The sequence below is a fragment of the Cibotium barometz genome, chromosome 1 (genome assembly GCF_041138505.1).
Source record: "Cibotium barometz isolate CiBa-2024 chromosome 1, ASM4113850v1, whole genome shotgun sequence".
Lineage (NCBI taxonomy): Eukaryota > Viridiplantae > Streptophyta > Polypodiopsida > Cyatheales > Cibotiaceae > Cibotium > Cibotium barometz.
This window is the reverse complement of record NC_141046.1, coordinates 28761029-28786608: the sequence shown is the minus strand read 5'-3', so window position 1 is coordinate 28786608 and position 25580 is coordinate 28761029. Positions and strand designations below refer to the sequence as shown.

Sequence of the window (25580 nt, the reverse complement as noted above, 5' to 3'; positions counted from 1 at the left end):
GGACATTGACTCCATGCTCTAGTCCGTCCCTTGTGCTGCACTCAGTGGGAAGGAGAAGATCATCGCACCACTTTGGGGTGGACGGTATGGAGTAATATAACACCACACACATGCGAATGCGAGCCACCGTCTCCTCGAACATACCGCTCCTTCGACGAGGAGGCACCGAAAAAATTAGTAGTCAACTAGCTGCCCTAGCGCCTTGGGGGGCCACCTGGCGACTTGGGAGGGATAGCACGCACCGAAGGGGCAGCGATAGTTGTTTCCACGGGCCCCGTAAAATGATGGATCAAACGGTGGACTGAGCTGGCCGACTGTCTATGCTCTAGATGTGGCAGAGCCGGAGGGCGGTGGGAGTGCTCAGAAGAGGCGGAAGGGAGGGAAGAAGGGGGTTCTGGTACAGCTGGACTAGAGGGAGCTACAAGGGGGGAGAGTTGGAGCAAGGGTGAGGGATGGGCAAGGGCTGAGAGGTCGGAGAAGGGTTAAGGGTTCGCCTCCGCTGCACGCTCTGGAGAATCAGCGAGTCTCTTAGGAAATTGAAAGCGTGTAGTGGGATCTCGATGAGGTAACGGTCGCCAGAAGGGGGGAGGGGAGGGGGGGCTGGGTGGGTTCCTCGAAGGTACTGAGGGGGGCCCATCAGCGTTAAGTGGCTGTTGAGGTAAATGCTTGAAATATTTCTCTGACACAACCGTATTCTCCTGTATCCTGCCAGCTTGGCGCACTTGTTGGCGCCACTCTGCTCTGGAAGTTGGCCGCCGGTTCCACCTTGAGCCCCCCCCCCTGGGGAGGGTTTGAGCTTGGGGGGTGGGGGAGTCGGCCTCCTGGATTGTTGATGAGGACAAGCTCTAGCGAGGTGTCCCATTTGTCAAAACATTGGCTTGGGAGGCCAGAGAACTCAACTCTTTGTAAAATAGGGTCCCCTCGGAGACTAGGGAGCGAAATGGTGCGACGCACTGACTCCGCCGGGGGAGGGGGGGGGGGGAGGAGTCGGCCTCCAGGACTACTGAAGAGGACAAGCTCTAGCGAGGTGTCCCATCTGTCAAAACATTGGCTTGGGAGGCTAGAGTACTACTCTTTGTAAAATAGGGTCCCCTCCAAGACTAGGGAGCGAAATGGTGCGAGGCACCGACTCCAGGGAGGCAATGCAGATACGAAGGGATGGAATCCTAGCCGTCTATGCAAGAACCGAAGCAGTGGTGGGGGGGGGGGGATTCCATCACTCTCCCGATAGCACCACCTATTACCGGAAGGAGAGGAAGGTATTCCTTCCTAAGACCTGGAAAGCAAAATGTCACAGGAAAGCTTGAGACACTAGCCACCAAGGGATCAGATGCCAACGAATCAAACTCAACCTGATAGTAGCCACGCCCCAAGGGATGAATGTCAGTGATCTTTCCAGGCATGCCGAGAAGGCTTTCCTGTAAAACAGATCCCTGAACTGTCCATGCACTGGGTGGCTGCCCACAATCTTACATACCAAGGTGGAGGCCTCGCCTCTAAAGAAGTGACTGTCGTTAGCAAGGAGCTAGAGATCCTCTTATGGAAAGGAGAGGCAGGCCTCGGTCGGGGATGATGGAGCGGCTGCCATGGAGTCCCTCTTGGGGTTTCAAGACCAGAAGATGCCGAAAATAGCCATAGATAAAAAAAAACCCCGAAAGCTATAAGCACTTGACCAAGAAGATGGGAGAGAGGGTAAGGAGGGGGGGGGTGGTGGTCGGAAGCTTGGAAGGGTGGAAAGCAAGGTGACGGCACACAGCCAGGCGGGTTGCGCGAGGAGGCGAGGGGCTGAGGCGGAGAAGGAACAAAGCGAGGGGGGAAAGGAGAGGGAGGCGGAAGCGAAGGCAAAGAGGAAGGGAGGGACACAGGCGGACAGGGAGGGTGTTGGCGGGAAGTGAAGGAGGGGGGCACAGGCGCCAAGAGGAGAGGTGAGAGGGGGCGGTGGCAGGATGCGGGAGGCGAAAGGAGGGGGGGGGGGGGGGGGGGCGGGGAGGGGGGGGGGGGGGGGGGCGCACACCTGTGAGGGGTGAGCCGGGCAGGTTCAGATGTGAAGTTTGGAGGGGGGGAGAGAGCTCCAGCTTGCTCTCCGTGAAGTTTAGTCCTGAGATCCTTCTCTTTGTAAAGATAGAAGAAGGTAACATTATAATTTTGGTACTTTATATGGATGATCTTCTTATCTTAACAGGAAATAATGAAGAATGAATGCAATAGCAAAAGCACAACCTTGTGAAGAATTCAACATGAAGGACTTGGGAGAGCTATATGATGACACTTATCAAGGTGGCCACCAGCATAAATAAATGGGATGGCATTTGTCACAGTGAGATGACATTTATCAAGGTGGCCTGCGTAAATAAAGCTAATATTGCTGGTAGTGGGAAATTATAAATAGGACGACATTTATCAAGATGGTCACCAGCATAAACTGAACGTATATATACTTGCATAGCATATTCGCAGCATAAACAAAACATATATATATTGCATAGCATATCTCTTCTTCTTAAAATCAATGTTACTGCTCAGCACAAGCCTTCTATAGAGCGTTTCTCTACGCGTGGGCTGCAATTTGATGTCTTCACTTCTCAGTCACCTTTTGTACAACTGGAGATTCAATTGTAACACTTTCTTTTTGTACATAATACAGATTAGTAGTTTACAACTAGAGATTCAGCTGTAACACTTTCTTCTTACAACTGAATCTCCAGTGTTACAACTGGAGACTCGGGTGTAACACTTTCTTGTACATAATACAGATCAGTAGTTTAGGACTCTTTTGTGTGCCGTATATTTTTTATTATGTTGCTCTTCTTTCTTTCTCTGAAAACCCTAGCACATCGGCACAAGTGTTCTACAAGATAATGATGGTTGGTAGGAGTTGGAGACCCACTTCAGGAAGAGATGTTTCGAGTGCTGCTACGCTGGCCATGCAAAGGAAGATTGTCCATAGTTACAAGTAGTTCCACCGCCAACACAACTGCTGACAAGCAAAGGAGCATCTATGTTCTTCATGTCTTCATTTGAAGGGTTGCTTTTAATAATCAGACAAAGTCTTAGGGAGTTGGTGAACTAGTGGATGTGCATACTCTTTTTAAGAACTTCTGGTCTAGAGTCTATTAGGAAGTTCTCAACAACAGGATAGTCCTTAGCATTGATCACAATGGACACATGTACAGGCACGAGTGCATGCTCTCTCTCTTGAACGCAGGTGCATAGGTGCGTGTGCGTACGCGCGTGCGCACACACACACAAACACTGTAAAGGCTATTGACTAGATGCTAGTGCTTAACAGAGAAAACGGCAGCAGAAGACTAAAATCACCAACACAAGCAGTAAAAACCTACTGCCAATCCCTCTATAACAAGCTTTAAAAATCTACTGCCAATGCAGATATAACCCGAGTTTATGAAAACAGAGATTCTTGTCCGAGAATGCTGGCTGACTCTGCTACTACCTGTCTTCAAATGCACATTCATGAGCTCCAAGGGATGCTTGACTGCTGATTGAAGAATGTAGGTGATTGATGAATGACAGCGGGAGGGGGGCCCTATTTGTAGGCCTGTCAGCTCAGATATCAATGGGTTTCTTGTACAGTGAAAATGGATACCTTTGAATTGTCTTAATGTTTAGAATGAAAGTAGGTAATAGCTCTTGATATTCTCAAGTTTTTAATGCCAGTGCTGTCCATTTTTTGAAAGACAAATGGCATCATGTGTACAGGCAAAGTAGCTGAGGATGAAACGGTTGATAATAAGATTCTCCAGTACTGCAGCATCAACAAAAAATCTGATAAGCGCTCATTAGGTGAACTTGAGCAGGAATTTTTGGAAGCTCTTCAGGTATCACTGATTACCCTAGCCTGTGCACTGTTTGACATTTAACTTGGATCGTTTCGGTAGGCAACAAAAGATGGAAACACTCTTCATTCCTCAGCTGGGCTTTGATTTTTTCTTGCTTTATACACTCTTTTTTATCTTCAGTTTTGGCTTGATAGAAGCAGTCCTTTGGATTATTGACATTTCCTACATTGATTTAATGGCAGTCATTTTATTATGACAAGCAACCTATAATGTCCAATGAAGAGTTCGACAATCTTAAGGAAGAGCTTATGTGGGAGGGTAGCAGTGTTGTTATTTTAAGTAAGGTTCACTGGTCTCATTATATAAAGTGGTTCAATTTCTGGTTGTGCCTACAAAATAAGGATTTTTGCAGCTGCTGGGAAATTTTGGTAAAGTGTGCCAAGGCTATGTTTGGTGGTATTTTCAGGTTCTGATGAACAGAAATTTATGGAAGCATCCCTTTCCTATGCGGCCGAAAAACCTAACATATCGGATGCTGAGTACGATGCATTAAAGCTCAAGTTGAAGGTGGCAAAATACGGTTCAATTTAACTTTTGTAAATCTAATTTCTTTCTGAACTGAAGCAAACGATATCTCAGGAATGACAGTTTTTTTGCGGTTAAGTTGATCATCTGTTTTTTTTAATAAAAACCTACTTTTTCTTTCTTTCTTTTTTTTGTATTTTCTCAGCAAGCAGGTAGCAAAGTGGCAATCGAAGGACCACGTTGCAGCCTACGCAGCAAGAAGGTACTACAAAATGGATATGGATGTGTATGGCAAGAAGATGTCTTTTTTTCTGCTTTTACTACTTACAAGGTAGCGACGATGAGGTATCCGGTGCATTTCTTCAGGAAAATTTAAACTTGAAGAATAAGTGTCCCTTGTTATCTATGGTCCATATCAACTGGACAGATTTATCATTAATTAAGGATTAATGTGCTATCTTGTATGTGTGTGTGTGTATACACGTGTAGTCGAGTTCAATATGTTAAAGTTGATTCTTTGGACTTAAAACTTTCATACAGGTGTATAGTGATTCTACTGTGGACTACTTGAAGATGTTCTTGCTCAATGTGCCAGCTGCTCTCATAGCTCTCACCTTGTATGTTCTGGAAACTTAGTTATGTGTGTTCTTATGATTTGGAGGAAGATTTGAACATTTCTTCGTCTGCTAGGGGTTCTATGTCCTGATGATTGGCGTAGTCGTGTGACCTTTCTTTCTACTAATAACAGTTTTTGAACAGGGTGTTTTTCCTTGATGATTTGACGGGGTTCGAGATAACGTATTTATTAGAGGTAAAATAAGTTTCTTTTGCAATGTTTTGATTTAGTTATTCATGTCCATAGAAGATAATTTTTATAGGATGTGAGCACATTACGTTTGCTTCTGCTTGTGTGCATTTTCCCTGGTCTTAAATGCTTGGGCCAGAAAGACGAGTTAGCTCAGCTATTACAATGCTCTCAAATACTTGGTGTAGACTCTCGAGTAGGAATAACCTGGCAGCCCAAGTATCTGACAGTAGAGTGGTGCCAGTAAATCAGGTGCTTCTTGCCACAGCTTGGAACATAGCTTCTTGCAAGGCTTGTCAGCCTTCACTTTTTCCGTTTTAACTAAGGCCCCATCCTTTATGTAAGACCTGCACAAATAGAGCTAAAAAGCAATGTTGAAAAATACATGCTTCCCCTTTATCTGTTCTCCTTTATTATTGACTTTCTTCACACAAATTTTTTTCCCCAGGTCTACACTCGTGATGAGAACCAAGCAAGAATGGACTCAAAGTCATCCTCTCTTTTAGCTCTTCTATTTGATTGTGATTTCCCTCCTACTAGAGCTTGCAAAATCTCCTATCAAACAATTATCTTGTGGCCGTGACTGTGAACCCCTCCTAAACCGCACATATTCCAAGAAGCGCTGATGAGACCAGGAAGCCTGCCTCTATAGCTCCTGTACTGGTCCTCACCACTGTTACCCACTCCTCTGAGGGCACCACAACCAAGCAAAAAATCCCTACTCAGACTCACCTCTCCCAGACTTCAAGATCTAACCCCAGACAATCCATCTCCAGACCACTATTCTACCCAGAATCCACAAAAATCAGCAAGAAATCCCCTATTTTGGGCCCTGCTGTTGGCACCCTTCCCAAAACCCAAATAACCCAACCTCCTGGTGGAAGCAAGTACAAGGTGGGGGCTTCTGCTCTGTACCAACTTCACCCCAAAAGCCCTACCCAGCTGTGCACAGCTGTTACCAGAAGATAGCTCCAGACAAGGTTGCACACAGCCGAAACAGTAGAAAACAGCCTGCAAGCCCTGCTTCTAGTCGGCTGGCAGCCCAACTCCTCAACTCCAAAACCTTCCAAATCACAGTATGATGTAGACCCAGGTACCCTCTACAGGCAGATGTCTTCACCTCTCAGAAAAAACGCCATATGTGCACACAGCAGCCAGCTGAAGTCAGCCCCTGACAAGGATTGAGACAGGCCAAAAACACTGAAAAACCCCCTTTTTAACCCAACTGTAGCATCTCCTCCCGAACTCCAAACCCAGGGCAACTCACACAGGCTTCAAGTACATGTATAGGTCCTGCTACAGACACAAGGATCACTTGCCAAACCCCCAGTACATCTAGCTACAGCCCTCTGGATGATGGCAGCACGCTGCAGGGCACCATGTAGAAACACCAAACAGTCCTTCAACACAGCTGCAAGCTCCCTGTCAAAGATCAAAAATCACAAATTCCTGTGCAAACATCAAGTACAAGCATGGAACTTGACACAGGTCCAAAATCCCTTCAGAAACCCTACTGAGAATGGACAATAGCCCCAAGAAACCGGGCAGTTGGCTGTGTTTCACAATGAAAAAAAGCTTGAAAGGTTAGATGGAAAAGGTGCCTTCTGCAAACTGCAACCCTGGATTCTCTCTCACACTCTCAGGCATGAAACTCAGAGCAAGATATAGAACAATATAGATGCATTAGAGATTGAACAATAGGGAGACAGGAGAACAAAAGACACACCAAAAAACTGTTTTCTTCTACCAAAACCTCTTATTACAGTATGGACCTTCAGAATTCTCTCCCCCTCTGCATCCCGCCTCAGGCTCTCTTCGTTAGGTACAAGGCGGGTGAACCATAAAAAACCGGTGACACTTGGTGATTCACGTAGTTCAGCCTGGCTGGTAGCCTCAGGCTTGTTACACTAAATTTGGCAAGTTGGTTATACTAAATTTGGCAAGTTTTGATTACCTTAGATGGGGCCACTCACAGAGTAAGGGGATTTTGCCAAGGGTTTGGAAAGATAATAGTGGTCATTTTTGTGTGAGTGGAGATGCTCAAGATGGCAATGTATGGGCCCGGTCAGATATGTTCATTGGACCCTTGTCCTGCTCTGTGTGGGTGGGTCTCTCTGGTACAAGGCTATCCGGCCATGTGTACTGTGGATGCCTATTGCTAGAGCGGCACTAGGGGCATGACCATGTAAGTCCCACACCTGGCGACCAAAGAAAATGGTCCTCTAAAATGAATCGATAGCCATCCAATCAAGGGATCATGAGGTTCTGCATGAGGTTCTTTGATGAGAGAATGGTCAGTTGGATGGACAAGCCTACAGCCCGAGCCATGGAAGCTGCCTTTGACTTAGTGGTCTCAATCACCTGAAACTACACCAGCTAGGTGTGAGCGTCCTCAGTACACCATCACTAGGGCTGCGAATTGGCTGACCACACCCCCAACAATCCCTCCCCCACCCCCCCACTCCCCTCCGGGCCTCAATTTTGAAGTATATTATTGGATTATTTTTTTATACAACGTTCCAAGGGCTTACCAGCCACATAATCCAATGCAAATGCAAATATGAAGACAAGTTACCCAAACTCAGAGTAGATTGCCCAATGCAAATGCAAATGTGAAGACAGGTTACCCAAACAAAAGTGTGTCAGAGTAGATTGTTGATGCTGGACTCGTCGAAAGATTCATGATGACCTGGCCATCAGTCTCATACACCTGGAGGAGAGTGAACGGGAAACTGTCGTTTCCAAGACCACGCACAAACAGGCGCTCTCATACTAGAGGCTGGCGCACTTCCTCGCAGAGACCGCGGTTCAGGACTCCCAGATACGAGTACACAAGCAGGTACACGCACATGAACAGGTACAAAGTACTCATGCAGGTACTCAAACGGGTACACTCGGAGCTGAATCACCGCCGAGATCAACTGGTGTGGCTGGTAACAGCAGCTGGTCCAAAGGGTACAGTAGTAGTATTAGCAAGTACAGAAGGTACGTTGGCAAGTACACGTGCAAGTATAGCCAGTATGACTGGTGGAACAGATGGCACAGCACGTGTAGGAGTCTGTATAGAAGCTGAAGGCAAGTACAACAGTGCGAGCGGGTGCAGCTGAAAGTACGTGAGATACAGCAGGGTGCAGAAGAGCTGTACGGTCTGCTATGGCTGTACAACATCTGGTACATGAGGGTGCACAGCAGGTACAGCAAGAAGTGCAAGTATGGTGTTCAAGAGGTACAGCTGCACAACTATGCACAGTGTGGCAGCAACAGACTGAATCGGCAGCTTATGTGGCTGGCAGCAATAGGACATGTAAGCCCAGCAGGGCGTGTCGTGAAAAATTCAGCCACGTGTCCAAGAGATAAAGATATAGAGAGGGGAGAAATGAAATGAAATGTTATATTAACGTCTTCAAAAGGTCATAATGACCTATGAGACCAAAAAGTTACATCATGGTGGATCTGATACAATGTCTGGATAAAAAACCAGAAAATGAAAAATAAAGATGATACTACTGGCACCTAGAAAATGAAACTAGAACTGGAAGGTAAATAGAAACCCTTATAGGGTGTGAATATAGTGAAGGGGGAGGGGGGGGGGGGTACGCTATGGAGGTGAGTGGAGTACAGTGAGGGGATACAATATCATGTGGGACGGGGGGGTACACTATGGAGAGAGAGAGAGAAAAGGGAAGAGGGATCTTGCACAGTACACCACACTGAGCGGGGAATAGGCACCGCCCCCTTTCAGGAATTTATTCAGGAACAATCCACGGACACACTGGCCAGTAGGATCAATACAACAATGAATACAAAAGAAAAAAAATATGTTGATGTAGTATATCCAAGTCGATGTCGATGTCGAGGCATGAGATCTTTGATGCTGAGCACACCATGGGGATGACCCACAAAAATCTCTCACTGGGCTAGTATCAGATCCAAAATCCAAGGCCAAATCCAAGTCCAAGTCCAAGTCCGAATCCAAGTCCAAGTCCAAGTCCAAGTCTAAATCCAAGTCCAAAAAAGCTCAGTACCCAATATGTAAGAAGATCCTCAAGAAGCTTCTCGAAAAAGCAAACACCAAGGTGGCGGATATATGAGTCTGATAGCCAATTCCCTCTACCAAGGATCTGAAGGAAATGCTGGCAGAGCGTTGGTGGCTATGGGTGGTGCTACACACATGGCTTTGGGCAGCAGACAGTGGGATGAGGATGAGGATGAGGATGACGTTGACAAAGATCTCCTTGCTCTCCACCAATTTGATACCCAAACAAAAGGGCTCTAGCTTCTTTTTATACTTGTGGAGGGCCTTGCTTTTTGCCAAAAGAAATACTTTATGCTTTGCTTCTCTTTTTGCTCTAATATTTTAATAATAACAAAATATTGCTGCCAAAGTTCTTGATTTATTGCCTTTCTAGCTTCAAGGCCTTGCTTTTTGGCCCTGGAGCAGCTTTTAGCTTTTTGATCCGGCTCAGTCCTCTCTTTCCAATGTGCCCTTAACTCGCGGTCAACTTAGTTTGACTTTTTACTTTTTCTTGCTTTTTGTCCAAAACTGGTGCGTTTTTTTTAGCCAATTTCATGATCCTTGTTCCCATGCTTTCATGAACCTGGCCATGTGTTCCGGCATGTGTGAAATTGAGCTAGGAGGGCCAAATAGTTACATTCCCTCCCTCTTATATCTGAGTTGTCCTCAACTGCGGACTACAAGTGTTTCAAGCACATCCATATGTTCCATGTATATCCATGTGTTCTAAGTACATCAAGTACATCCAGATGTTTCAAATATTTCCGAGTGCTAGCCCTGTCGGGTGAGCTTGTGCATCTGGTCTTTCCCCATATCTGTGGTGTCATCTGCTCATCTGGCAACATCTCTATGCCTTATATTTGACCAATGTGTTTGTTCTTGACAGTTCGTCTTCATGGCCTGTCACATGTGTTAGATAAAATAAATGCATACTTCTTGCAAGAACTCGATAGAAGCTAGTCAACAAATGAGTATGCATCATTCACATCTACTGGGTATTCCAGGTAGTTTGGAGCCCAGTGGACTATCACATGCCTTAAACCCAAGCATTGTCCATATATCAAAAACAACACACAAAGGCAAACAAATTCAAACATACATTAGTATGCAGCGCACAAATAATGAACGTCTTGTTCATGGATTGTGCTGTTTGGTTTCATTGGAAATTGTGCTGAGCTATTTGGCTCCCGAGGAAAACCGCTCAGACTCTCGCTCAAGCAACATTCTGTCATAGGCACTTTACCAACTCTTGGTATCTGCTCAATTCCAGATGTAATGACGCGAACAGAATTTCCATCGGAGTCGGGCCAAAAATAGCAACTCTCCTAAATTTTAGGAGTGTGGTCCTTTGTATTCTAGGATAATCCCATATTCCCAAAGCTTGTACTTTCCAAATATTTAGACATCCTGGAGTCCACCAGACCCCTTTCATACTGGGAAATGTCCAGGCTGGTGACATCCTCTCCAACTTCTTAAAAGTTGTCCGCAACTTTAAACTTCAAGCCATGTATTCAACATATAATCATGTCCCATCAAGTGGGCGAGACAAGACAGTCTCAGAAATCCAATATAATTGAAGAATCCATGTCCCAAAGAAATGGGTGAGACTAAACAAGTCTCCATAATACCAATATCAAAATCATGTCCCAAAATAAATGGGCGAGAATTCCATGGAAGATATGCTAGACACAGGCACAAGAGCCAATTGTGTCTCAATCACCAATATCAATGAGATAATCATATGCCAATGAAAATCACCAACCAGGTGCTAAGACACTTAAATAAGTGCCATGTACAAGAAACTAGTGCCTCGCACAGAAACATGTGCTATGCACACAAACTGGTGCCATTCAAGAGCACAAACCATGGTGACAGAAAAGCTGGTTCTCCATAGTTCTGGCAATCCTTTCTCCCAATCCCAACAGTTCCCATGTTCTCCCATACAATCCCAACTCTGATCAACAAGCATGGTGTGGAAACACCATTAAATTGCCCTCTCACAATCCCAACATGAATCCACATGCATGGTGAGATGAACAACGAATCTCTTGGCCTCTGTATGGGGAGATAGTGATTCTAATATGGCATAAAGATAAATAAATAAATTCATGTCCCAAATAAATGGGCGAGACAAAACAGTCCCATAAGTCCAGATATCATAATCATGTCCCAAGTAAATGGGCGAGACGAAATAAGTCTCCTGCCAACAAGGCATCGGTCCACATGACCCTTGGCATAGACATAAGTCCCGTGCCAACCAGGCGTCATGTCCACTTTACCACTTGCACTCCGTGTTGGTACTCTAACCACACACCTTGGATGAGAGGTGGGCTCAAGTAACAAGATAAAACAATCACTCGCAGGCATAGATAGCCTGGTGTTCCATAAGCATTTCTGCTTGCTCTCTATTGTTCCACCCATACATGGTAGAAACAATCTTCAAGAGAGCATGTAGGACAAGAGAACACTACACACGGTATGTTGTGTCCACACTACCCTCTGAAGTGCCCATGTTCCCTTCCATCTGCTCTCTATTGTTCCACCCACACATGGTAGAAACTATCTTCAAGAGAGCACGTAGGACAAGAGAACACTACACAGGGTATGTGAACAATGAGTTTCATAAGTCCAATGCATCCCATATAAAGGGAGCCATAAAGAATAATCCATCCCAGTAAAAGGGAGTCATAAACATAACCATAAACCTGAGGATGGATCCAAATCCTTAGAAACGAAGTCCAGGAATCCATAGACCTGTATACCATAATCCTTGTATACCATAACTCTTACCACATACTCCGTGCTAACCACACACCTTGGAGTAGAGGTGGACTTTATCCATAAAAGCATCATATCCATGAGATATCCAAAGATTTATTCTCTATAAACTCGGACAGATTCGTCCATAGAAATTGCTTGTGAAGTCCAATATCTATATAAATCTCTTCCAAGAAAGAAATCTCCATAGATATAATTCATCACAATAAAGGGAGCCATAAAAAGAATTCATTCCATTAAAGGGAGCCATAAACAATGTTTCCCTGAAACCATCTCAAGGCAAACAACAACACCTTTCTCCTTGCATAGCTATACAAGGGTTAGTGAATATCAAAAACACTTCATAGCAAAAGCACTAACTTTGCAAACTCAAAAGTATACTTAGCTTTTCTTTGTTAGGTTGGTCATGAAGCCGAAAGAAATATCTCGTCACCATATCCTTGAGATATCCTGAGATATATTTCCGTATAGCTTGCCTGTAAGCTTGATAATATAATTCACAATATCCATATGGAAAGAGTGCTAAACGTGTGCACATAAATCCAACTCCACACTTCCAAGATAAAATTTTGTGAATTCATAAATCCTTAGATCAACAAGCTGTCTGCTGCTCATGCTCTTGCTTCATAAGCTATGAAGCGGTTGGTCATGCTTAACAGCAATGATGGTAAGTGTGGTCCCCACTTGAGATCTTTTCTCTTCCTTATTGATAGAAGGAAGTCTCCGCTTCCAAGAAAGCCTATGCTCTGATACCAATGAAACTCGCGGTGCCTGGGGGACTAGGGCCTTTGACACACTTGTTGATACCATCAATGCATATTAAAACACTTAAACATGGCCATAGCCTTAGCACACATCACTTTGCATAAAACATAAAAGTTGAACAAAACATCCATAAATGCTGAAAATGGATCTTGCACATGTGACACCACATAGAGGCCGGAATGGACCGACCCCCCCCTTGGAGTATTTTATTACCCAAGGAGAATAATATCATGTACAAGCTTTGAGGGGCCTTACTCTCCCCACGGGAGATGCCGGATTATCCATATACAAATGCCATAACACAACCCAACACGAGGCAACCAAGCCGGAACATGGGTTGTAGAAATGCCGAGCCAACAACATAATCCATATACTTCAGTGTGGGTATTGATTCTTTCCCAAAAACCACGGGTCTTCATGCAATAGAGCTGGTACAACAGGTACAATGGCTGGTACAGTAGGACATTGAGGATATCCGCCATCGACCGATGAGAGACATCTTTGGATAGTGATGTATATGATGCTTGGAGTTTTCCTTCCCAGATGTTATCCATTAGGAGCTTCTAGTACCTTACTTTTCCTCATAGTTGTTGTTTCAGTTTCAGTTATTTGTTTAGTTGGTTTAGCTTTTCTTACACTTGTATCAGATCCACCAATTGTGGTTTTGGTGACCTTGAATGGTCTTGGTATGGAAGCTACTGCCCTTGTTCAGATCTATCAGTTAACTGTTAATCAATCTGTGCTAATCGTGATGTGCATGATGTTTCTTCTTCAAGTGAATCTTCCTCAGCGATGCCTTCTTTCTCTTTACCTTCTTCTAAAATCTCTTTAAATAATCTTAAGCAACCAGTTAATGCTTTGTCTGTGCAACAATTGTTACAAGAATTTAAAGATATTTTTCCTAATGATTTACCAGAGGGTTTGCCACCTGAACGAGCTTTGCCTCATCGCATTGATGTCGTTTCGGGCACCAAACCAATTAGTAAGCCGTCGTACAGGCTTAGTGCGACTGAAGTAGCTGAGGTGGAACGTCAGCTTGCTGATTACCTTAGTAAGGGCTTCATTCGCCATAGTGCTTCACCATGGGCATTGCCCATTCTTTTGGTGAAGAAAAAGGATGGATCCATGCGCATGTGTGTGGATTATCGTTCCTTGAATGCGGTAACAATTAAGAACAAATACCCGCCGCTACCTAGGATAGATGAGTTGTTTGATCAACTCAAAGGTGCGAAGTATTTTTCTAAAATTGATTGTAACCTTTTTGGTCTCATAGGTCATTTTGGCCTTTTGAAGACGTTAAGATATCATTTCATTTCGTTTCGTTTCTTCTCCCTCTCTCATACACACCCAGGTGATACCCTCTCTCTCTCTCTCTCTCTCTCTCTCTCTCTAATAATCTATCTATCTATCACTATCTATATATATATTTATCATTATATATATATATATATATATATATATATATATATATATAACAGACACCTCTAACACGCCTCTAATGTCTTAAAAATACAAGTCTTTCGAGGCATGTACCATACCTGCCTCGTACCAAATGCCTCTGACGCCAACAAACCTTGCGCTCAAGGCCATCTAGTTAATAGGACCGCTCGAGAGTTCATCAATAGTCATCTGGGCCATCTTCGCATTGACCGCTCGACTATGGAATCCAATACAGTCATCTGGGCTATCTGGTCGCAATGACTGCCCTAAGGTGAAATCCAATACAATCATGTAAGCCATCTAGTCACAATGACTGCCTGACTGTGAAATCCAGTACAGTCATTTGGGCCATCTGTTTGCAATGGCGGCCCGACTGTGAAGTCCAAGATATCTGGCATCATTGCCGTCCAATGGGTCATCTGACATCGTTGCCGTATGCAAATCTCGTTCTGGCGTCGTTGTCGTCAATGGGTCATTTGGCATCGTTTCCACCCAAATATAAATCTTGCTCTTTGGGCTATTGGGCATCGATGCCACCCAAACTAGAGCATGTCCAAGTAACCATTATATAAGCAAAAATAATGAACAATAGTAGTAGAAACTGAGTCTTCTTTTAAAAACAAAAAGGCTGCGACTGCATGTTCAGATCAATCTTCCTCTCAGGTCAGTGTTATGTATCTGAGCAGAAGTCACCAGTCCAATATATACAATGAAGAGGACTAGAAGTACAATCCCTCCCTCTTGAATCTGTCTTGATCACAAGACGTCTATATTTGTACTTCAAATACATCTGGACTAACCACTTCCTCATAAGCTCGTAGTATATCTGGATCGAGCGTGTCCAAGTAACCATTATACAAGACTTCTATATCTATACTTCAAATACATCTGGACCAACACTTCCTCACAAGCTCGTAGTATATATGGCTAGTCCTAGAAGTACTCCTCTAGCATCGATTTCACATTCAATAGCGAATAACTCTTGAATTCTAAGAGGAACTTTTTGACCATTATCTGTCCTCTTTTTCTTATAGAATGAAAAAGAGTTTTTTCTGGCTCTTGCACCCCTGGTGGATCCTTCAAAACAGGCTCCTCTGGGGATAACCCTGTACGTGGTTTCTAGAAACTGTCATGGAAGGCATTATATAACCTCCAATGATCTGAAAGGTCCAACCGATAGATAGCATACATTGTTGATCTTCTTGGTATCCTGAAGAGATCCATATACCATCATTCCTTGGCTTTGGCAATCCAAAGATAAATGCCATAGCAATACTCTCCCATATTCAATGGGTGCAATAATCCTGCTAGCTTTTGTCAGTTCTAACTTGACCTCCAAATATTCTTGAACATAAAACTTAATGTTATTTCTGCTAGGCAAATAGTAGTAGCTTCTCTCAAGCTTGAGTTGTAGTTACTTTTTGGCTTCAAGTCCTTTGTTACACATAAACGGATTCACTTCACAAGAGAATCTTCTTGGATAACAAGAAAAATTACAAAATTTCCATTCTAAAATCTGTTTCAATACAATCCTTGAAATCTTCATCTAAGACTTTCATAGGCCACACATGGCCCTCATGGTACAAGACCATCCCAATGCAATCTCCTCTTGACAAATTTCCTGGTAGGATGTCAATCCAATGATCTTCCGATCTGTCTGGCTTCTTGCTTTGGCTTGTCAGGACAATTTGCAGCCATATGTCCCTTGTTTCCACATTGGAGACACTTCCCTTCTTTGGTGTATTCCTCACGTTGCTTGAGGGACAATCTTCTTCGAAAGAGTGGAGGTTTGTCCCCACTCGCATCCTTCTTCTCTTGAGACTCGGCTCTTGATGGGGCTCGGTCTTTGAACTTCTTCCTTTGAGGTGGATCCCGATTGTTGTTCTTTGTCTTGCCGTCCATCCAAGGCACGTACAAGGCCTCGGCTTGCAAAGCTTTGTCTTGAGCTTCCTCCAAAGACTTTGGACCAGCCATGTATACTGCTTGCATAAGCTTCGGTTGCAATCCATTCACAAACTTACGCATTTCCATTAGTGGTGGAATAGGAGTATAAGAAATAAACTTAAAAGAAACTGCTGAAAAGTTGTTAAGGTATGATGCCGCATTCTCAACAACTTTTTGCTTTATCTCATCCCATTCCGTTTACACATGTGCTTCAAAGTTTGCGGCTAGGAACTTCTTGTTGAACATAGTCTTGAAGTCGGTCTATGTCTTCGGCTCGGTCCCTTCTTGTACTACTTTTAGCCACCAACTCAAGGCGGCATCTTTCAAGTGCATGTGAACCATGTGAAGCTTTGACTTTTCGGAATAGTCGTCTCCTCCAAAAGTGACATCAAATTGCTTGACAAAGGATAAAGCTTTCTGAGTATCCCACTTTCCATCAAAAGTATCAATCTTGACGCTCCTCTCTCCCGGCTTGAAGTCCATCTTGCTGGTTGATGTAGGCTCCTTTGCCATCCTTTCCCTTACCTGTCCTGAAGAAGCTGCATTTGAGAAAGCAAGTCTGGGAATAGCTTCCCTGTTTCCTCCACGAGAAATAGACCGAGCAGCTCTAGATCCTTTTGCAATGGTGACTCCTTTGGCCTGAAGATAGGCTTTAGCAGCTTCAACTTCTTCGGCTTTGGTAGCTCGATCCTTGATGAAATCTTCAAACATTCGAGCCCTTCTTTGGTCCTATTCCTTCTTGGCTCTCCAGGCTAGGAATTCTTCATCTTGGAGAAATTGTCTAAACTACTGAAAATCTCGGTGCTCTGCCAATGTCATGGTGCTGTCTCATGAGAATAGACTGTTGGCCTTGGTTCCCATCTTGAAGTCCTGTATTGGCCTGATAATTGTTCCCTTCATTAGGCCATTGGTATCTCTCTACTCTTGCCATGGTTCTCTCACCCCAAGAAAGTTTCTTAAAGAGAAATCCTACTATGATACCATTGTAAGCCCAACAGGGCGTGTCGTGATAGATTCAACCATGTGTCCAAGAGATAAAGATATAGAGAGAGAGGGGAGAGAGAGACAAAGGAGTAGGGATCTTGCACAATACACCACACTGAGTGGGGAACAGGTCCCGCCCCTCTTTAGGAATTTATTCAGGAACAATCCACGGGCACGTTGGCCGGGATCAATATTACAATGAATACAAAAGCAAACAAATATACCGATGTAGTATATCCAAGTCGATGTCGATGTCGATGCATGAGATATCTGATGCCGAGTACACGACGGGGATGACCCACAAGAATCTGTCATTGAGCTTGTACCAGATGCAAAATCCAAGTCCAAGTCCAAGTCCAAGAAAACTCAATACTCAATCTGCAGAAAGATCTTCAAGAAGCTTCTCAAAAAAGCAAATACCAACGTAGCGGATATATGAGTTTGATAGCCAATTCCCCTTGTTGAGGATTTGGAGGAAATGCTAGCAGCGCTAGTGGCTATGGGTAGTGCTACACAGGCGACGGCGGTGTTGAGATATCGAGCTCATCTAGTGAGGCGGTGGACACTGATGACCCGCCTGGGGGATAGGTCCCACACTTACACCACTGGCATGGTTGGTGAGATCATGGGTGTTAAGATATTGAGCTCATCTAGTGAGGCGGTGGACACTGATGACCCGCCTTGGGGATAGGCTCCACACTTACACCACTGGCATGGTTGGTGACATCATGGGTGATATGCAGCCAGTGGGATGACAGGCTGTGTGACAGCCATTCTAGAAACTGGCATAATAGCGCTAGCTCATTTAGTTGGGTTCACACTATAGAGAACCCTAGTATGTATTTAGTTGAGTACCTTTTCATATAGTGTGTACTCTTATCTTTGTATATGGAGTGTTGAGTGTTGTGTGAAGAAGAAGAAGATTTTCAGCCTCTCACCTTGTGTGTTCTCTTTTAGGGTTTTGTGAGTGTGTGTGTGCTTGCAAGAGCTCAAGCTCTCTTCTCCCCTGCATCTTTTCATGGTATCAGAGCCTGGTTCATGCTAAGGCTGAGCTGCAAGCAAGAGAAGCACAGGAAGTGGTACGAGGGTAAGAGCTTCATCTACTCTTCTCTATTTGTGTTGGCGACTACACCCTTGTCGGGAGCTCTACGGGAGGCACCGGCAAACGATCTCTGATTGAGGAGCTTTCTTTGCGGGAGTAAAGCTATAAGGCAACTATATTGTCCTATTGGATAGAATGTTTCAAGGCAAAAACGCGTTTCGGGTGCGTTAGGACCTCCGTTTTTCAGAAAGCAGGCGATTTCGAGCACTGCAAGTAAGTCATCGATTCTCTGCATAACTCCGTTTTAAGAACTGCAGGAAGACAGATTGGTTGTGCACACATTGTGTGTGCTACAAGGAGGTCAACAGTTGCCATTGGGCTTATGTATGCACATTGAGGTCACTGATTGTGACATTTGAGTGTAGTACAATACCGTTGCAGAAAATACAGCAGTTTGTGCAGGACAAACTAGAGTGTTGTTTTTGGTAAATTTGTGTGTCTGGCAAGATGTCAAATGATGGCATAAACCAGATTATTGCTGAGAAGCTTGATAAGAACAACTTCCATGCTTGGAGGTTCAGGTTGACAAATTTCTTGATGGGAAAGGGTTACTAGGACTACATAGAAGGTGAGCATAAAGAGGCACCGGAGATACCGGAGATCAATCCGACTGCCGTCGCAGATGTGAAAGACTTCAAGGATTGGAACCAAGGAGCTAGAAAAGTTATGTATTGGCTCTCTATCAGTGTACAGGACACCATGATTGGGCACATACAGGATGCCAAGTCTCCCAAGGAGGCGTGGGACACCTTGGTAAAATTCTATGAAACGAATACCAAGGCACGAAAGATACAGTTGAAGAATGAACTTCATACTGTGGAGAAAAATTGTCTGTGAATGACTATGCATTGAAGATCAAGGGTATTGTGGAATCCCTTGCATTTATTGGCATTTCAGTAGATGATGATGATAAGGTGGAAGTTTGTCTACGTGGTCTCGGGCCACAATACAAGGCGTTCAAGACGTTTATTCAGACTCAAAAAAACATTTTCAATTTCATAGATATGGTGTCTTTGTTGATTATAGAAGAGAAGAGCTTGGGTGAAGACCAACAGTCTTCACAAAACAAAAACAGTTCAGAGCAACAGGCCTTCTACACAAGTTTAGGAAGAGGACGAGGTAGAGGAGGCTTTGGACGCGGCCAAGGAGGTGGTTGAACAGGTGATCAGAATTATGGCCAGCAGCAGCAACAACAACAGTCCCAGAATTCACAACAACAACAGTCCCAGAATTCACAACAACAACAACATGCAGGTGGAACAGACCAATTCAGAGGCAGGGGGAGTCAAAGAGGTCGTGGAAATTGGCAAAGACAGTATAATGATACACGTGGATGCTTTTATTGTGGTAAGCCTGGACGTGTGCAGGCAGATTGTTATAAGCAGGCTGACATGCAAAATGGAAAATTGCAGCAAAACAACTATGCATCCTCGAGCAGAAACAATGAGGATAATGAAAGGTTGTTTGTTATGCAGCATGTTGTTTATGCCATGTCTGAAAATGTTGAAGCAGCACATAAAGATGATGTATGGTACGTTGATTTAGGTGCTTCGAACCACATGACAAGTCATGGGGAGTGGTTCAAGGAGATGAAAAACCTTGAAAGACCAGATTTTGTGGAAACAGGGGATGACACTGCTCATCCAATTGCCCATGTTGGAGATGTGCCATTGTCTATGCAAGATGGCAAAGTGAAGTACCTTGTAGATGTACTTCATGTTCCGAACATAACAAAGAATCTGGTTTCAGTTGGCCAGATGATTGAGCAGGGTTTGTAGGTTCGGTTTAACCCTGATGGTTGTTATGTTGAAGACTTTAAAGACAAGTGCAGGTTGGTTGCAAAAGGCAACAGAGTGGGCAGAATGTTTACATTGAATGTAAATATGCCTGAAGTGAGTGCTGTGATGTTTGCAAATGATTCAGGAATTGTTGCAGACACAGACATTTGGCATAAAAGAATTGGACATGTGAATGTGCAGAGAATGAAGTCTATGCAAACTAAAGGAATTGTGACAAGGCTGCCAAAGTTTACAGTTGAAGGTATGCAGAAAATATGTGAAGCATGCCAATTTGGAAAGCAAACAAAGCATGTATTTTCACGTGACAGAAATGTGAGTAGAAATGCACTAGATGTTGTGCATTCAGATGTATGGGACCCTATGAAGACCATGTCTATGGGAGGCTGCAGGTATTATGTGACATTTATTGATGACCACACAAGGAAAGTGTGGGTATACTTCATGAAGGAGAAGGGAGAGGTGTTCACTCATTTTCAGAATTTCAGAGTTATGGTTGAAAAGCAAACAGGGAAACATGTAAAGTGCCTAAGGTCAGATGGAGGGGGAGAGTACTTCTCCAATGAGTTCTCTGAATTATTGAAGAAGAATGGTATTCAAAAACAGTTTACATGCAGATACACTCCGCAGCAAAACGGAGTTGCTGAGCGGAAAAACATGCACATTGCTGAGATTGTGCGAGCATTGATGGGAGAGAAGAATATCCCGCATAGCTATTGGACCGAGGCTGTTTCTACAGCAGTGTACATCATGAACATGACTCCAACTGCAACCATACATGATGTAACTCCAGAGGAGAGGTTTACTGGCAGAAAACCTGATTTGTCTCATCTGAAAGTCTTTGGATGCATTACATATGTGCATGTGCCAGATGAGCTGAGAACTAAGCTGGATCCAAAAGCTGAAAAATATGTGTTTATTGGGTATTCTCTTGAGCAAAAGCGATACAGGTATTATAACCCTGCTACACGTGAGTTGAGGGTAAGCAGGGATATTGTTTTTGATGAGATAAGCAACTGGTATGTTGCTGAAAAAGAAGCTGGTATGGTGATGAAAAAGAAGCTGTTGGGGCTGGTATGCTGTTGAAAAAGAAGCTGTTGGGGTTGATGTGAGTAGAAATGTGGTTGCACAGAATACAAGTCAGCAATCACAGTCTTTCAGTGGACTAGGAGAGTCCTCATCTAGTGGTTCAGGTGATAGACCATGGAGTGGCAGGCTGCGTCATAATACTAGTCCTTGTGATTAGTATATCACATAAAGGCAAAGAGAAAGTGGTTGAGCCCCTTAGTATGCCTGACATTTCTGCAGGGCATTCTCATGTTGATGGAGAGTCTAGTGGCTCAGAGATGAGTCTTGATGAGGATCTTGGGATACCAGCTATGAGAACACCTGGTGTAAAGAAGGCTATGGAAGCCATGAATGCAAAGCTGCGAAGATCTGGGAGAGTGAAGAATCCTGTGTAGAGGTTTACCTATGATGGTTATGTGGCACATCACTATGCATACATGGCAAAAGTTGTACACGTTGTAGAGCCCACATGCATTGATGAGGCTGTTGGAAATGTGTGTTGGGAGAAAGCTATGGATGAGGAGATGGATGCACTATATGAAAATGAGACTTGGGATTTAGTGCAATTGCCTAAAGGCAAGAAAGCCATTGGATGCAAGTGGGTGTACAAAGTAAAACATAACAGTGATGGAAGCATAAGCAGGTATAAGGCTAGATTGGTAGCCAAAGGATATGCGCAGACATATGGCATTGATTATGAGAAAACTTTCATTCCATTTGCCAAGATGGCAACAGTGAGAGTTGTGATAGCAGTGGCTGCGTCAAAGCAATGGTCTTTACATCAGATGGATGTAAAGAATGCATTCTTGCATGGGGATTTACAGGAAGAGGTGTATATGTTGCAGCCACCTGGTTATGAGGATGAGTCACCCCGAGCATGTTTGCAGGTTGAAGAAAGCCTTGTATGGCTTAAAACAAGCACCAAGAGCATGGTCTGACAAGATTTCTGAATATCTTGTCACTATTGGCTTTTATGTAGCCAATGCAGATTTCTCGCTGTATGTAGACATAGTGATAGAGGGGTTGTGCTTGTTGTCATCTATGTAGATGACCTAATCATTACGGGGGACCATGATGCAGAGATCTTTGATGTAAAGATCTTGCTTAGGCAGAAGTTTGAGATGAAGGATCTAGGGGAGCTCAGATATTTCTTGGGCATGGAGGTGATTAGGTCATCATATGGTATTGGATTACTGTAGAGACAGTATGGCTTGGACATGTTGTCCAAGTATGGTATGACAGGCTGTAAGCCTATCTCAGTGCCATTGGATCAGAATGGCAAGTTGAGTGCAGATTCAGGAACTGAATGGCAGAAAGAAGTGGAGAGTAAACAAAGGACAATAGTACTGCTTGCAAACTTTGATTACAAACTGATGGCTGTCCGCCTACTCGTGTGCTTTAGGCATGGAGCTTTGATCGTGATCTAGACAGACTCTAGAGGGAGGATGTCTTTCTTGAACACAATGAACTCGATGATGAAGAAAGGTTGGCAAACTAGTCTATATATAGTGCTCAAGGTCGGTATGGACGTAGATCGGCCATGTCGGCCAACTCACGACTTGGTCCAAAATGACCAACCGACCATATCATTCGATTGGGAACATAATAGACTACAACAAAGTTCCATAGGGATTTAGTGCAACTCCCATGGCCACCATGGCCATCCAAGAACGCTTGGACTCTCAATTGGGCCCTACAAACCTGAGAACAATGTGTGTCCTCTCGGTTTGTTGTCTAGTGCTCACATTGTGGTCACATAGCCTGCACAAGCATGCATCCTACTTGGCAAAGTGCCAAGTTTACATAAGTCGTCTTCTAACCATCTGGCCACATTTGGCCACCATCCATGTCTTAACTGGGACTGTCAGGTGGTCGGGTGCTCACCACAATTGCTACTCCTCATATAGGAGGCCTTACTAAATAGAGCACATCTGTCACCCGCAATGACGACACAAAGGTGGAGCATCGAGAAAATGCTTCTCCACTGGGTATAACTCTTGTTCTCGTCCAGTAAGAAACACACACTTCTTCCTAACGAGTGAGCTGATGGAGATCTTTTGCATCTCACGTGCTGAGTTCAATCCATGTCCTCTCTTTCGTAGGAGCCTTGTGGCTTTGCATTCCTCATCATACCACCCATTTTGAGGCTGAGAGCCCATCAGTAAATTGGCAAAGGAGCACGTAGTGTAGGGAAAGTTGCCATGGGAGGAGTCATGATGATGGATGAAAGTTGCCATGGGAGGAGTCATGATGATGGATGAAAGTTGGGATGTGATTGTGGATATTTCAAGGGAGAGGTTAAGGGCTGAAATATGGTGGGGGAGGTGATCCTCATAAATGTGGTCTAGACAATTATGAGAGAGCTAGACAATTATCCCATAGGTGTATGGATAAAAATAGAGCCCAAAGTCCTATATAAGCATGAGGACGTCTCATAACTCGTGTGTTAGAGCATGCCTTGTGTGGGTCTGGATCTAGAGTAGCCCAAAGGTGAATCTAGGGCTGCCGAACTTTGCAGACCACTACCATGCGTGGTGTGGGACGCGCATGGTGGTGGCCTGACTGCAATGTGGTCTCGTGTGATCTGAAGGCCTCATGCTACACGGTGGTGCACGTGTCTCCCAAGCTCTCCCTAGCTCTGGGGTGGCTTGATGAAGTGAGCCTATGGTTGGCAGGTGTGTGTTCTATGCATATGCATGCGTGTGTGCTCTGGATGCAGGCGCGATTGTGGATTGGCAACACGAGGTTGTCACAGTGGGTATAATGCCCTTTATTCCATTGTTCCTTGTGATTTCTCTGCACTCAAAAGAGTCTTATTTGTGTCAGCTTTACATGCATGCTGACAGATCTAATGTTTCATATGCAGTTGCCAGAGCCCTACAGCTTCGTCTTCACGTGGTTTGTGGTGCTTCCTGTTACATTCTTCATTGCCCAGTTTCTAACTAATGCCATATTGAAAGACTTTCTTATCCTTAAGGTAAGTTCTCAGGATATCTTTATCTGCTCATTTATGTTTCTTAGTTTTCTCCACAAATACCTGCACTGATTCACAGGAAATGTTTTTAACATTATTTACAGGGTCCATGCCCTAATTGTGGAGCATTCAACAACTCCTTTTTCGGAACAATTCTGACAATTCCGAGTGGAGGTGATAGCAATGTCGTCAAATGTGAACAGTAAGTGTACCTCTTTCCACCAAATGCTGTTATTGTATAACTATCTTTCTTAGGTAGTCCTCCTGAAGTTTTTGAATGTTTTTTTCCTTGCACAGGAAGCCTTGACACACCAAGGATGTATTTTGACCATCAAGGCTCGGTCATAATGCACTCATTTGACATGGCCTGTTTTTTATGTGATGCTGCAGATGTAAATCAATGCTAAAATTTGAAGTCAACACACGGTTGATTACACTGCAAAGCACACCTTCAGAGAAATCCAAAGGGCCTAATGTAACTTCTCTCTCCTCTTTTTGACTTAGTTGCTCTAATTGGTTCTAAGGAGATTTACAGGCATAAACTCTACCGTTAAAAGGGGGAGATCTCACCCACCCACTGCCCTGCTCATGGGTGGGGGGATCTCTCTTATCCATGAGTGGGGAAGATGTTTATAAAGACTCCAAAGCTTCTTGGCACTGTAAAAGGAAAGCTGCCTAGTGATCCCTATTTAGGCTCCTTGGATATGACTCATGCATGCATACTGCTTGTGACAGGAGCCGAAGCCCAAAAAGGTTGTATCAAGTGCAAAGTAAACCATATTCAGTCACACACACTTACTTTTGAATGAATCAAAACCTGCTGCTTTGGAAGGCTGGAGTTCAAGGTCTCTTCCTGGAAAATCCTCTTAGAACAGTTGAAGAATCCCAGGAGTTCAACTTGTGAATGTATTTTACGGGGCCAATAGAGGGTCAGTATCTATTAAAATCAGCCATATTTCTTTGCAGAAAATGGTGTAATGGCAGGCAGAATAGTCTGAGTAGACATACTATGGGCCACACAAGCTTTATGCTCTTTTCTGGACAGAGCTTGCCACTTTCGGATCTTGCAATGTTCCATCTGGTTTAACTTGCAAGAACGTGTATAATGATGTTGTCTACTTTTAACTGTTAATCCAGCAAGCAAAAGCTTATAATAAAAGCATTGGCTCATGAGGCTGGGCTTTCAGGTGTAACTGACTCTAAGGAGATGCTTTTAAATGCATGACAATATATTGCTTTGAATGTATACATGCAGCTGATCCCTTGGGTCTTTAAGTTTGTTATGAATCCTATCTAACAAGATGAATGTTTTTTTGTCATTGTTTATAGCATTTGAATGTGGCCTATGTAGTATGAAGATGCCAAGTTGTGTGTGAACCACACTTGCATTCAAATTAAGTGAAAATGAAAAATAGTATTTTCTTGGTCTTGCCTAGCTACCAACACATTGGTTGTATTCTCGACATCTATCCTTCAAGGAACACATTTTATGTCTTGCCATTGCATCTGAGATAGCCTTCATTAAACTCCAGATTCTTTTTTAAAAAAAAAATACCTTTCAGCTGTCTGTAGTTGAAATAGATCCTT

General features: G+C 43.9%; 1 protein-coding gene across 1 annotated transcript in view; it reads left to right on the top strand.

The window, feature by feature from the left end:
- Window positions 1–25125, top strand: part of LOC147641834 (PGR5-like protein 1B, chloroplastic) — a 62173-nt gene extending 37048 nt beyond the window's left edge. Inside the window, exons 2-11 of the mRNA XM_086800122.1 lie at window positions 3718–3836; window positions 4040–4136; window positions 4264–4364; window positions 4528–4584; window positions 4863–4939; window positions 5082–5133; window positions 23886–23996; window positions 24098–24195; window positions 24384–24468; window positions 24729–25125. Coding sequence (XP_086656248.1) covers window positions 3718–3836; window positions 4040–4136; window positions 4264–4364; window positions 4528–4584; window positions 4863–4939; window positions 5082–5133; window positions 23886–23996; window positions 24098–24195; window positions 24384–24468; window positions 24729–24767 — 836 coding nt within the window. The 3' untranslated portion in view covers window positions 24768–25125. The remainder of the gene's footprint in view (window positions 1–3717; window positions 3837–4039; window positions 4137–4263; window positions 4365–4527; window positions 4585–4862; window positions 4940–5081; window positions 5134–23885; window positions 23997–24097; window positions 24196–24383; window positions 24469–24728) is intronic.
- Window positions 25126–25580: the final 455 nt, after the last annotated feature.